Consider the following 15,094-nt stretch of genomic DNA (forward strand, 5'->3'; position numbering starts at 1 on the left):
ATATTGTAAGACATTCAATGTTAAATATGAAAATATTTTAATCGTTTATTAAAAATCATTCAAAAATGTAGGTAAACACAGTAGTAAAAGTGCTTAATAAAAGAGCTTAATAATTGACATAAAGTCATAAAGTTAAAAAATTCGATTTTTTTTTGATAACACAGAAAAATTTGATCCCATTTTATTGGAATTTTTTTTGAAACCCACTAATTTTTTTCAGCTGCGATAACGGGTTTTTCGGTAGGTATCATTTATGTGCTTAATTCCGGGACCAGGACTCAACATTCTTGAAACCAATTAGAGCTAGGTTAAATTTGATCACAAAGAAAAGGATGATCAAATTTAGTAGGATTACATACTTGGTTTATCAAAATTGGATAAAATTTGGATCTGATACAGCAAAATTAAATTTTTTAGCTTCGGATGACGTCATAAAGTAAAAAAATTCGATTTTTTTTTATAACACAAGCAAATTTGATCTTATTGGAATTTTTTGTTAAGCTAATTTTGGGTCATTCTTTTCAGCTAAGATGTCAATTTCTTGCTAGCTATCACTTATGTGCTTAATTCCGGGATCAGGACTCCACATTCCTAAAACCTATTAGAGCTAGGTTAATTTTGACCAAAAATTTGAAAAGTATGACTCAAATTTAGTAGAATTACGTACTTGGTTTATCAAAATTGGATAAAATTTGGATGTGATAGAGCAAAATTAAATTTTTTTTATTCTGGTGACGTCATAAAGTTAAAAAATTCGATTTTTTTGATAACACAGGCAAATTTGATCCGATCTTATTTGAATTTTTTTTGAAACCCACTAATTTTGGGTCTCTCTTTTCAGTTGTGATGCCAGTTTTTCGCTAGCTATCACTTATGTATGAATTCCGGGACAAGGACTCCACATTCTTGAAACCTATTAGAGCTAGGTTAATTTTGATCACAAATTTGAAAAGTATAGCCCAAATTTAGTAGGATTACATACCTGGATTATCAAAAAAGGGTAAAATTTGAATGTGATGGAGCAAAATTAAATTTTTTGGATTCTGATGACGTCATAAAGTTAAAATTTTTTAATTTTTAAGATAACACAGGCAAATTCCTTATAAAAAATCAACAACTTTTGTTTGAAAGTAATAATACAGAGTATTTCAACAATTCATTCAGTAAAATTTTTGTTTTCACTTGTTTTGCTCTTATAACTAATAAGAAAACTTCGATATTTTGAATAAATTTAAAAAAAAAAAAAAAAAAAAAAAAAAAAAAACTGTGATCCCCGATACTGCTTGCTACCTTAATGACTATATACTCTAATTCAAATAAGGAGTGTCAATACCTCCATTTTTTATTCTAATAACTCCAATTCCATTAGCTTCCGCAAATTTACTTCGTAGCATATAACCAGATTGTTTGTTATACAAAATCTCACTTGAATTTCTATAATTAAAAATAAAGTTAATAAAAAAGAAATCAAGTAAATACTGATGAAATTTACCCGATGATCACACCATATATGCCTAGTTCAGATGTTAAATCTACAATTCCCATCCTTTCTGATTGAATCAAGAAACCTTGAACAACTGGTGAAAATATTCTATTCATTAATATCCATGCAGCACGATCAATATTATCTTTAGTATGTATCAAAAAATCACGAATATTTTCCCCAAAAATATTATTACCTACACCATCACGTTGCGATTTTAAAACATACTTTTCAGGATTTTCAAATTTTTTTTGAAACCCACTAATTTTGGGTCATTCTTCTCAGCTAAGATGTCAATTTTTTGTTAGCTATCACTTATGTGTTTAAATCCGGGACAAGGAATCCAGATTCTTAAAACCTATTAGAGCTGGGTTAATTTTGTTCACAAATTTGAAAAGTATGACCAAAATTTAGTAGGATTACGTACATGGTTTATGAAAATTGGATAAAATTTGGATGTGATAGAGCAAAATTAATTTTTTTGAAATCTGATGACGTCATAAAGTTAAAGTTATTTTATTTAAACTTTATTTAAAAATTATTCGATTTTTTAAAGACTGAAAATCTTTTTTTTTACGTCTTTGACTTAGATACCTATTTCTAATGAATGGAATGATTAAAAAACTGATTAGAAGCAGGCTTATTGTACTTCCCCCTCTTAAAATAGTACATTTTTGTGTCATTTAAGGCATTTCATGTATGATAAATATAATCAACCCAAATGAATTATTAAAAATGGGTACTTTGACATTATTACGTAATTGTGTTTTATGTACATCCTACAAAGCTTTTTGTATTTATTCTATAATTCTACATGTATAAATGTACATTTGCGAAAAAAGCACTCAAATATAGTGGCGTGACAAATTCGAAAAATACTATTGTGGAATCCTTAATTAGGTTTGTTCGTTGATATTTAGGGCAACAATCTATAAAGAACAGCCGAGCCGGGATCGAACCCATAACCTCGGGCATTCCGGAGCAGCATTTTAACCAACTGATCTATCAAAGAGTACGATTGCCGTGTATTGAGGCTTATTGTAGCTTTTCTGTATCCTCGTTTGAGAGGACTTTTTCTAAAAAACTAGCATTGATGTCAAAAAATAAAAAATGTTCAAATATATCTCCGTTATAACAAAGATATAATATTGTTAGAACTACTAACAGTGGATGAAGTGGATTAGTTTACAGTTGTTTTTTCTTCAGGTATGAAGTGGACTAGTTTTCGCTAAGAATTCTAGTTGCAAAAATCAAATTTGTGACAAAAATAAACACTTAGAATAATAGGGGTCCTATATTATAAGTGATATTCCAACAAATCCGCTAAGAAGACTATCGAGCCACTTTCCTAGACTGTTCGCAAAAAGTCCGGACTGTTTGGAAAAGAGTGCGGCATCTTACTTTGTTTGCAATTCTGAAGAGGATATCAATATTTGATCCGGCTAATCGGCCAAAGCCATCTCTAAATATTATTCTAATCAAAGCGCCTCGTTGAGCCAAGCATAAGCACGTGTTTCACTTGAGATGGCGTGATTTTCTTTCCAAAAACTTCAAGACCACCTTTTGGAATAAAATGAATGGCTCATAATGGTTTGTCACACCACTAGTGAAAAATATTTCTAATATTTTTTTTTTTATTGATGTTTTCTTTTAATACCTACTACAGTAGAATCTCGATAACTTAAACCTCGGTAACATAAAAACCTCTGTTACTTCAAAAAATACTATGTTCCCTTCCCATCAGAGCCCAAAACCTCTACAACTTAAAAGACGAAACCTCTATAACTTAAATAAATAATCTCTGTATAGGCCCTCAGTAACTACATAGAAACATGTACATACCTCTATATTAACTAGGGTACATAGAAATATGTACATACCTTTATATTAACCTTAACCTAACATAGACACTTGATAACTTAAAACCTCTATAACTTAAAATATTTTGTGTTTCCCTTGGACTTTAACTTATCGAGATTCTACTGTACTTTTTTTTAAATTCATTTTATATATTCGCTGATAATCCAATTATTATTACCTGTATAAATAAATATTCCTGTGCTTATATATTATTTTTCCTATTATATTTGCAAAAATAACGAATATATATTGTTTCTTTTTATATTATATTATTGAATCAATCATAGAAATAAAAATATCAATATACCCACATACATGCTGCCCCAATTATATATCGCTCCTATAAATGAGGACGTAAGTAAATTGAACATTTTTGCAAGTAGTAAAATAGAATATTATATGTGTCTCTGCTATTAATGTAGGCAACGAAACCGAAAAAACAGTTTAACTGAGGAAAAAATTCCGCGCCGGTAGAATTTAATGGGAGCTAGTTGAAAATGTTTGACTGAGTGTTCTCAATAAAATCACATTCATGCGAACTTCTGTATTTTCGATTTACGTCCATACGGTAGGGCTCAAATTCCCTACTTTCGGACACCACATTCACTTTATTAAACATCTAAAAAAGCTATTGGATGTTATATTTTGGACGATTCTAAGTATTATTGATCCCCGGCATTTTTTACTAACCTTGCCGTTTTCGATATTGTAAGCGTTTAACAAAAAAAGTACAGGTTTTTGCCAAAAATTCGTTACTAACGAAACTAAAGATTGTTTTGTGGTTTTGGTCAAAAATTTGATTTGAAAATAACATGATTTTATATTTTGGACTATTCTAAACACTTTTTGACATGTGACATTTTTTAATTTACCTCACCTTTTTCAAGATATAAGCATTTGAAAAAATTAAAATCTGGATTTTTGATGAGTTGTCGGCGAAGTTTAAATTTAAAATTTGATTTTAATGATTAAATGATGAGCTTTTAGACAAATTCGATGAAGATAAAATCGACCCTTTTTAAAATTCGTTTCACATTTAAGGTAAAGTGAATTCGAATATATCAGAGTAGTTGAATCCTATTTATATGATTCTATACTACATGCCCTTAGCATTTAGATCCCTGCAATTATTCGGGCTATATACAGCTCTAAAAGGAAAAGAGTAAAAAAGAAAATGTAAACTATGAGTACTTACACAAAACGTGCCTAAATTACCGATAAATATTTTTATCCTCATTTAATTCTACTTAAAGCACAGCCAATAATATTAATAAACATTTTTATTTAAAAATCTATTTTCGAATTCTCATATTCAGTATTATTAATAACAGAAAAAAACTTGTTTGATTTTATCAACAATTGAAAATTGCAATTTATTTGAATAATTGTGAGTAGGTTCAATATTAACTTTTTTAAACATGAACGTCAGAGCTATGTTCCACAAATATGTGTATTATAGTTTGTTGTTCCAACTTTTATATAAAAGTAAATATTAATTTCAGCAGTGACTCTTTTGAATTCAAAATCCCATACAATTGATCGTTTGACCAGCAATAATGTATTGACATTTTTTGGCTCATTTAGTTTTGATAAATACTGCTTATATTTATTGCTACATCACGATTTTAATTCATATTGGTCACTCAAATCTAAAGCGTTTGATTTACAAAAAAAAAACAATTCATGATTGAAAGTATTCTCAAATTCATAAAAATAAGCTCATATATACGTATACTAAATTTGTCACATCAAGCGTGCTATTGTACTGAATACTTAGACATCGTATGTATACATTTATAAATAATACACACACAAACGGACAAGAACCGTTTTCTTGGTACTCATAAATTCATCATAAATAAAGGAATTATTAAGGATGTGCGTGCGTCAATGCAATTTTGGATAAAAGGGTTGATTTTTTTGTATATAAAGTTGGAGTAAATCTAAATCAAAAAATTTTCATGGTGAATTATGTTATAAATTGATGATATAAGACGAAAAGTAAGAATGCAAATTTTTCAATTTTTAATTATAGTTTTCGATATTTCTATGGCAGATATCGAAAAAAGTTTTTCTTATTTTTATCTGCATTCATGAAGTTATAACAAAATTCATCAAAAAGTGGAAAATAAGATATAATAATAATAATAATGGAGTTTAACCTCCGTTTCTCTGACATATACGCCTATAACAGACGCCACCCACATCATTATTTGTTAATTTTTATTTATTTAATTACAAACATATTTACAATTACATTCTGATGTGGGTGGAGTCGGTTACTTCGTTCTTATCCAAGCGACGACAATGTGATCGATTCTGCACTCCCATTAATTATAAATTGTTCACACTGCCGCTGCCTGGGTTCGAACCCGCAACCTAAGTCTAAATGGACCAACAGACAAAGACAAACGCCTTAGACCGCTCGGTCCATCATTTAGGCTCTTAAGTGGAAAATAAGATACAAATAATTTAAACCACATGTCTAAACTTGCCTTTTCGCTCATAATACCTTAAATAAAATAATTGAAACACTTTTTATAAGTTCCACTTATTTGCGCTTCCACCATATTTACTTTTTTGAAAAAGACATAATTTCAATGTTTAATTTTCGCGAAAGCACTATGTTATCGAAAGGTCTATATGGCTACCGAATTGCCCTAGGCTAGTCTATTATAAGTATTGAAGTAAAATGAAATGTTTATTTAAAACTAGCTTGATACCCGCCCGCTTCACTGGGCTTAAAAGTAAATAGCGACCGCTTTCTCAACCGATGTTTTTCTTCTTCAAATTAATTTATAATTTACTTTTTTATTACACGCAAAAACTAATGAATTGATTTGAATGAAACTTAACAATGATATAGCTCATACATCATAATAACACATAGGCTATAATTTATAAAGGTATATTTAAAAAAAATTAAAAAATTAAATTTAATCTGTCATTATACGTCAATTACATAGCTGTCATTTGCGTTTTGTTATTCCAAGTCTGATTCTTTTTTGTTATACCACGTTTTATGTTTAATGGCTGACGTTTCATGTCAAGTCACACGGTAATGCTGTCTAACTGGCTCTAAACTACCTCCCTGCCAATTTTCAGCTAAATCGGTTCAACCGTTCTTTAGTTATAAGTAGTGTAACTAACACGACTTTGTTTTATATATATAATAGATGTTTGAAAACAATTTTTAAGCGGGTTCAGTAAAGTTTATTTTGGCCAAATAATAATTCTTCCAAATTGTGCCATAATTTTCGTTTAGGAATCTTACTATACTGATAAGGTTAATTTATAAAAATATGATTTAATATTCACTAAGCGTAACATGAAGGTTTTACCTGTGTAAATTGAATGCAAGACGTTTGTATATTGAAACATAAATAATACTAGAGTTGTACCACGATACAAAGGCATTAGGTGTTATATTTCAAATGATTTTATCGAAAGAGATTCAGTAAATATCGATTGTTAAAATTCTCAGGTAGTTTAATAGTTTAGATAGTAATTATTGATAGCAAAAATCTAGCTTTTTGTACGTTTGATCATTCAATTTGAACAAAAATGGTCCGTATAGAAAAATAAACCACTTTTTTTTCGATTTATTGGAAATTTTTTTCGAAGAATCACTATATTTCGCAGAAACAATTATACGAAATAACAATTTTGATAAGAAAAAGCAATTTTGGGTTAAACTTTTCTGTCCGTTTTTGTCTAAACTGTACGGTTTGCGAAAAAATGTTTCGAATAAAAAATGTTACTTTTTTAATTAATAACAACTTTCTAATTTAAAGTGTACATCTATCGATTATTAGGTATGAAGTAGAGTGAGTCAGCTTAAAAAAGACACTCTATATAGTTTCGCCTTTTTTATTGAACCTAAGTATACCTTGAATCACTCCTTAATTTTTCGACAAATATCTACCAACAGCTATATAAATACAAAGACGAGAGAATGACTATGTGCAATTGTTTTCAAATAGTAGACAAATTTTTAGCATTTCAAAGTGCAAAAATTTGAATGAATTCACACCTATTGATTCTTTTCTACTGGAATATGTGAATTCGCCAAATTTCAGCGATAAACTACGCACATAAAACCAATCGAAACGAAAATTTCCCATGATATTACCGGAGTATATTCCTAACTACTCCAAATGTTCGAAAATATGTCTTTCCGATTACGCGTCATGCGAGCCAACCAAGGTGCTAATAGGCTCAAAATCATATTGCAATATAAATGGTGTAAAATTATCTTTCCAAAGAAACCAATTCATGGTAGATTTTATTAGTTTTATGATTTCAATTTAAAGTTTATACCTTAAAAAACACAACCTTCATATTACACCATGAGTTGCATATTAAATTATTTTCTCTTAAATAAAAAAAGAAAAATAGAAAAAACCTTCCAGTTTATTTATATGCATTTAGTTTCAACATAAAGTTGAAAATTGTTTCAGTTAATTTGATAAAAACGTGAATGTATTTTCTGAAATTAATTTTTTAATCTTCATTTTTATGTACAAGTCAGTGTAAATGATTAACAATAATTTTATGTAGGAGTCAGTAAACTTGAACTTTATGTTAAAGCATACAAATTGAATAAAAAAAATGTGATCAATTTTTTCTAAACATTCTCTAAGAAAATGATGATTGTTCCAAAAGAAATCGTCATCTTTTAAATAGTCAGAAGTAACCAATTCCGTCCGCGGTATGCTAAGGGTAGCGGGTTCGATTCCCGCCGTCGCAACAACATTAATTTAATTAATAGTTGTGATAGGCTGGTTTAGTGCATGGTATATGCATGAAGGAGGTGCATTCATCCTCTGAAATTGAGGAGCTGATAAGTGAAATTATCAGCGGAAAGGTGGTAAAACACATATATGGTATCACAATGGGCTCTATAGCCTAAGTGTGTCCTTCGTGGACAGCCAATATAACCTAACCTAACCTAAATAGTCAGAAAGATGATGAGAATTTGACATTCTCAAGATCTTTTAGAGTACGCTCTGCTTAATAGTAATATACGTAGATGAATGAAAGCGGGGAAATGTCGAACGCTTAAGGTTAGGTTAGGTTATATTGGCTGTCCACGAAGCTAAAAAAAACTAAAAATGAGAAATGTTTTCGAATAAAATAACAATGAAAATCAGAATATTTTAGAAATAATTTCATGATATAAACCCCAAAACTCGACCGTTCGTAATTACCCGTCGTTCATGTTTACCCCCACTTTCAACCACGTAGGTTGAAAAATAAGTACATTGAATTTCTTTCGACTCCCAGCATATTTATTTCTTAACTTTCATAAAGTCTTTCTAATATTATTCCCAATTATTTTCACATTCCGAATTTATTTAAATATTTGTTAGCTCATAGAAATTCACTATTATTTACCGAATGCATAAAATATCAATGAGTTTTTTTCTTTTTTTAAAAACTTTTGTAAAAGTGGCTTTTATATAGATATAATAATACTTCAAAGCAGACTATAGATAGATAAAACTTATACTTATGTTAGAAATTTCGATTCATTCAGGTGCTGTAGGAAATATTTTAATCGGTTTCATGTTCTTCAAATTTTAAATATTTTCTTTTAATATTCTGGAAATGTTATACATGAACATGGGTCTATATGATCTTAGGATGAAATCCAACATGTTGAAAAATTTTTGTACATTGGATCATCATTCTGGGATCTAAATGAAATATAATCAAAATCGTAGAGCGTAAAAAAGATGATTTACAAATAATTATCTCTCGTTTTTTTAAACATTTTCCAATATCTTAGAACTTATAAGAAGGATAGATAAAGAGTCAGATCAGAGGTTGGTAATAAAAGGTAATTCAACAAAGTTTGACCATATTATGAACAATTAGGAGCTAAATATGATATCCACCAAACTACTTGGGAAAGATGGGATAGATTACTGATATCGAATTTGGGATAGATTACTGATATCGAATTTGCCACATTACCCATGAAAATGTAAAATTAGATTTGATACCATAAAAAATTTTAAGTTAAATTAAAATTGATTAAGAAACCAAGAACTTATATAAACCGCGGGATTAATGTTCTCAAGTGGCCATGGTGTGCGACAAATTCCCTTCTGCGTTTTTCCAGATAACTTAAAAATGACGTTATCATGTTCATTTAAAAATGCACCACTTTCGAAAAAAAGTCATAAGGATAAGTTTGATAGACTCACCAAAAGGAAACCACTTACGATGGTTCAAGTATGTAATAATCATTTAAAGAAACACTCTTTTTTCCCACGGTCTAATAAGCATTCAAAGATTGTTTTCCGTCTTTTTCTATGTAAAAAAGAGTTTAAATGTAATCTCCATGACAATAACGTGCAATGACGTCACTAGTCTATATCTTCCTCTTTGTTTAATTATAATTTTAAACGTTCACATTTTGTATACCTACTTCTAAAGATTTTCAAAAACCAACTTTTTCTCTTCGTGAAGTGAGAATTCTTCACATGAAGTAATAAATACCTGAGGTAATATTTAGTCATCATTCTTGTTCTACAATAATTTTCAATTTAAAACTTAAAACAACATTTTAACGTGCGTTTTTTAAGTTACTGTGATGAAAAAAAAAACGAAAATATACCTCACTTTTAGGTTGACGAAGTAAATATATGTATGTTTACAAAACAGTCAGTTCTTTTGGCAAATTACACGTGTATAAGAGAGATAAAACATATGTTTTGAAAGGTCTTTTAAATCTTGGCAGTGCCTCCGCCAAGTCGAGCGCGAAGCAAACACTGCCGTACCATCCTTTACTGGAACCATTTCGGCGCATTTTCTGGCCCCTATTTGAGAATTTCTGGATAAGACCAGAACGCAGAAATTTTCGCCATCCAGTAAGCTATAATCACATACTTAAAATCCAAAATTTCAAGTCTGTAGGTCATTTAGTTCCGAAGTTAAGCGAAAGCAAAGTTTCGCATTTATGACACTCACTCACTCACTCATGATCATCAGAATAGAACTAGTATTTCCTATAAACTCAGAGAGCAGAAATTTGATACAGAGCTAGGGTTTAAGGCCACATAAAGGGAAAACTGTAAAAACTAGGATAATCGAAGATCTGGAGTACCTGATGATAGTTAATGTTGTGTGAGTTGGCCGTGGACGTTTACGTGGTCTCAGATTGGTGCAAACTGCGATTTCTTTATTATTATAGTCAATGTTGTGTGACTTGGCCGTGGACGTTGACGTGGTCTCAGATTGGTGCATTGGTGTCATGGAGCACCTGGTTTTGTACACTTGTGTACCCTTCAACGACCAAGTCATACAACATTAACTATAATAATAAAGAAATCGCAGTAAGGCTCTTTAGACTTGGCACGACTTTGTCTAGATTTCATTCCTTTTTAGAGATAAAAAAGCAGCTCCATCGAGACTTTTGGCTAGTTTTTTATATAATGTTTTTGGTGGGATCGTTCATTTACAGTTTAACAACCGTTCGAACCTTGCACAGTGTGGTTGGTTTTGGTAAATATTATTTTTATTAGAATATTATTGTATTTTTATAACTCTAGGTATATTCAATGAATGAGTTTATATGTATACTATATAGCTCTGTATAAATTCAATAATATTCAATGCTTGTGTTATCAATAGAAAACATTCAACATAAATGTCAAAATATGAGTTTATTACGTTGATATACTGCAAACATAGAATGCTGAAGGGTCTTTTTTTTGTCCTCTGTATTCGTTCTCTCAAATTAAAGTTTAGTTTATACAATATATTGATTAATTCATAACATATTGTTAATTACTTATACCATGGAATTAATAATTTTGTCATTTTTAATTTTAATCTAAGATATTTCTCCTAGTTTTGCCTCTATAAGCGTTGTTTAGTTAGGAAATTTAATTCAAATAGCTTGAAAAGGTTATTTTACTGTTTTCCTATAAATTTATCTGTTATTCAAGTGCTCATTCGTATACGCCGTATTTTCTTCTTTACCAAGAACGATTTCTAAGTAATTCTTAATCTCCTATTGATAACAAGTGAAATTTACATTTTAAAAATCCCCGACAAATTTTTCTGGTACGGAACCCTAAACTGGCACTTGAAACATATATGAAAACACTCTCCATTAAATTACTTTTTTCCTTAAAGCATTTTGAAGATCTTCGCCAATTTTTTAGTTTTTTTCGAATACGTAACACTATACTCTTACATAGCTTATACTTTCCGTTAAATTAATAAATTACCTTTCAAACGAAGCCAAAAAAATAATAATCCGTCCATCCGTTTAGGCGCTACGATGCCACAAACAGACACACATACATAGCGGTCAAACTTATTACACCCCTTTTGTTTAACTCGGGGCTTGTATAACAGAGATTGATCATCGAACTGCGCTCTTGGCATTGGCAAGTGGAAATATTTGATTTGAAACTTTTTTCTTACACTATGGTGGAAGCGATGAGAAATTATGCCAAAGAATGTAATTTTCTCATTAAATTTATACTAATTTATACATAAAATAAGAATTTATCTTTCACTTTTTGCGTAATTCGACGCAAGGGATTGAAAATCTTTTCATAAGAAGTTCACTCAAAAAAATGAGGACTAATGATTAAATGAGAACTTTCTAATTTAAAGTTTTATTCTATCTCTTATTGGCTATTAGAGATAGAACATGATGTTCCCCATCAAACTCTGCAAGTTATTTTCTGATTGGTTAGCCACAAAACGAGATGTTTAGGTGCATAGATTAAAATGTCCCACCTTGTATACTAACGCAAGACCGTCAACGCTAGACAACGATTTGTCATGCCTGTTATAAAGGTCGAATTTTATACTAGGCTTAAATAATGTAAAGTCTAAGAGTTCTAAGTGGCTGAAAACTTAGAGGGGTGTCCGAGGGGAGCATACATCTGGACTAAGCGATATGCTTTAAAAAATTGGCACCTAAAAGTTAAGCCTCCCTCCTACTCTAAGTTATGTTAGACGCTTTTTTCAGATTTCTATATTGCTTGGCTTAAAATTTAAAAGAAGGACCACAATATTTCCAATTTTTTGAAGTTTTGTATCTAGCGCTATGCTATTTAAGAAGTTATTCATATTTTAAAGAGGAATCCAAATCGAATTGGAATCGAACCGAAGGAACCGAAGAGGAATTTCAAATTGCAATTTTTTAACACGGGCGGCATAGCGAAATTATAAGATTTACTTTTTTAACCGACTTCAAACCAAAAAAAGGAAGTTCTCAATTCGACTGTATTTTTTTTTTTTATGTTTGTTACTTCAGAACTTTTGACTAGGTGAACCGATTTTGATGATTCTTTATCTACTTGAAAGCTGATGCTTCCCGTGTGGTCCCATTTCGTTTTGGGCGAGTTCTGACAACGGCATCCATGAGAAAACCAAAAATGCCTTAAATTTTCATTATGTATGCACGACAAGAGGACGAATAACTCAATATCACGCCAACCGATTTCGATGATTCTTTTTTAGTGACAAAGTAGTTAGTGTACAGATTCACTAAAAATCACAAAATAAAAAAAAACTTTTATCAAAAAGAAAACCGACTTCAAAAGAAAATTTGTTCCAAAACAAATTAATATGCACTAAAAAGTAAAAAAATAATGATAATATAATGTAGTTAAAATTATTGTTATTTTTGGAGTCGGTGTCAGCCAAGCTAATGTAGCAAACTGTTCTGTCAGAGTTGTTTCCTTGGCTGACACCGACCCTAAAAATAATAATAATTTTAACTGCATTATATTATCGTTATTTTTTTACGTTTTAGTGCATATTAATTTGTTTTTGAAAAGTTTTTCTTTTGAAGTCGGTTTTCTTTTTGATAAAAGTTTTTTTTATCTACTTTGATGACGGAACCCTAAATACTAAAGCTAAAATGCATACTTTTTATCCAATATGACTTTCCTAATATATTCTTGAAAGTTAAACATCATTTTTAAAACCGATAATAGTTTTATATTTCCATTAAAAATATATTATAAGTACCTCGTACCAAAGTTGACTGAAGTTAACAGATTGCAGTTTATATTACAGATGATGATAGTGGTGAAAAAACAGTCAGTGTCCTGTTGGCTGGTGAAGAATCTGAATTAACATTCATCGATTTACCCCATGCTGAAATGTCGGTAAGTATTAATATATTTACTTGTTATATTATTCATGTTTTTGAAATGTCAATACCGGGTGTTGTTTTCCATTATATTTTCTTGATTGGTAAAAATATTTTGACGTCATTATGTGGGAGACTTTATATAATTTTGTTGTATATGAATTATGGGAAAAAATATAAGCTAAAAAACACAAAACCGTATTATGTAAAAGTTGTACGTAAGCGTAAAATATTAAATAAAGGATGATCCAAGTTGAGTTTCCTAACTTTTTTTTAAACCCACAAAATGTAATATTATCTGTTATAGTTTTATTAATCGAATATTAAGTATACTTCATTTAATACGAAAAATGATGTCACCTATTTGGCCGCCTCTGAACCTTCGACAGCAGTTTTTTCGTTCGAGGTAATTTTCTATGAATTTTTGCAAGTTTTGGAGGAATAATTCGGCTATAGCTTAGCGGATTTTGGCTTTTGGGTGCTCCAACGTTGCAGGTTTGTTGATATAGACGCGACTATTAACAAAACTATACAAAAAGAACAAGTTATCTCCAATGATTACAATTTTCTCCAACTTTTTCAAAATAATGCAAATTTTTCGCTCACTAGGAGGAGGTGAGGTCTTCTAAAGGATGAATAATTTTTCTTGAAACACAGTTAAGAACACTCCTTATCAAATTGCCTTTCAAACAAAAAACCAGAAATCAAAATCGGTTATTCGTTTAGTAGCTTCGATGCCACTAACGAATTGATCATACTGACCTGTGCGTTCTTCTCAAAATTGAGGTAATGTATCGGGCTAAAATTTACCACACTTTCTTATGATTATGGGTTGCATCTTTTGCCAGAATTTTCAAATCAATTCCTTCATTTTTCAGTAAGTTATCAGAGAAAGTTATACCTAAGAAAATATGAGGTGACTGCGGTTTTCTTAAGATTTTGAAGTTCTTTGCTAAATTTAGGGTTCAATAGCAGGCACAGTCAATGCAAAATTTATAACAAACAATTATTTTTTTTATTCGACTCAATCCGATCAATAGAAGCAGAGATACTGAAGAAAACGTCACCAAAGAAAACAATCTAAAGATAAATTGTCCCAAAATGGCGTGCAGAAGGTCTTTTGTCTGTTTTTACAAGGAAAGAAGCCTTTTTTTTAAAAATTAACCTTGACCCAAAATTTTTCTTATTGATATCAAAATCCGTTAGATTTACCCCATTAAAAACCAAAAATCAAAATTTTTTTGATTAATCTCTTAGACATATTTGATCAAAATCGGTTTAATCCCCCGACACAAAATGGGTGGTATTATAAGTTTGGGTGTTAATGTGAACCGATTTTGAATATGGTCTTTTTGTCGGTGTAGACATGGTGAACGAACTACATTTCTAACTCCAAAATGCCAATTTAACTTATTCACGACGGCATTTAACAAAAAATTAGCTTCATTGTTTTTTTTCATGAAAAAATGTATTTGCTTGAACTTAGAAATTCCAGATTTTAAATATTAAAAAAATAACTTTTATGTAGGTATGTTCCAAGAATTGATGCTAGAATTTATCTTTTTATAAATAGTAGGTACGCATAACAAGTATATCTTCTTTCTGTATAAAGTAAAATAATT

The 15,094-nt window shown here is 30.2% G+C and overlaps 2 protein-coding genes across 2 annotated transcripts in view; one reads left to right on the top strand and one right to left on the bottom strand.

Moving 5' to 3' along the window:
- LOC123294174 overlaps positions 1–15,094 on the top strand; it is a 185,840-nt gene that overhangs the window by 152,149 nt on the left and 18,597 nt on the right. The window contains exon 6 of the mRNA XM_044875283.1: positions 13,397–13,488. Coding sequence (XP_044731218.1) covers positions 13,397–13,488 — 92 coding nt within the window. The remainder of the gene's footprint in view (positions 1–13,396; positions 13,489–15,094) is intronic.
- On the bottom strand, positions 1,278–1,594 carry LOC123298485 (glutathione synthetase-like). The gene is made up of 2 exons (XM_044880502.1): positions 1,493–1,594; positions 1,278–1,434 (listed from the first exon to the last, which is right to left on the bottom strand). Exons 1-2 carry the CDS (start codon positions 1,543–1,545, stop codon positions 1,308–1,310), a joined length of 180 nt encoding a protein of 59 aa, XP_044736437.1. The 5' UTR covers positions 1,546–1,594; the 3' UTR covers positions 1,278–1,307.

This window comes from Chrysoperla carnea, chromosome 1, assembly GCF_905475395.1.
Source record: "Chrysoperla carnea chromosome 1, inChrCarn1.1, whole genome shotgun sequence".
NCBI lineage: Eukaryota > Metazoa > Arthropoda > Insecta > Neuroptera > Chrysopidae > Chrysoperla > Chrysoperla carnea.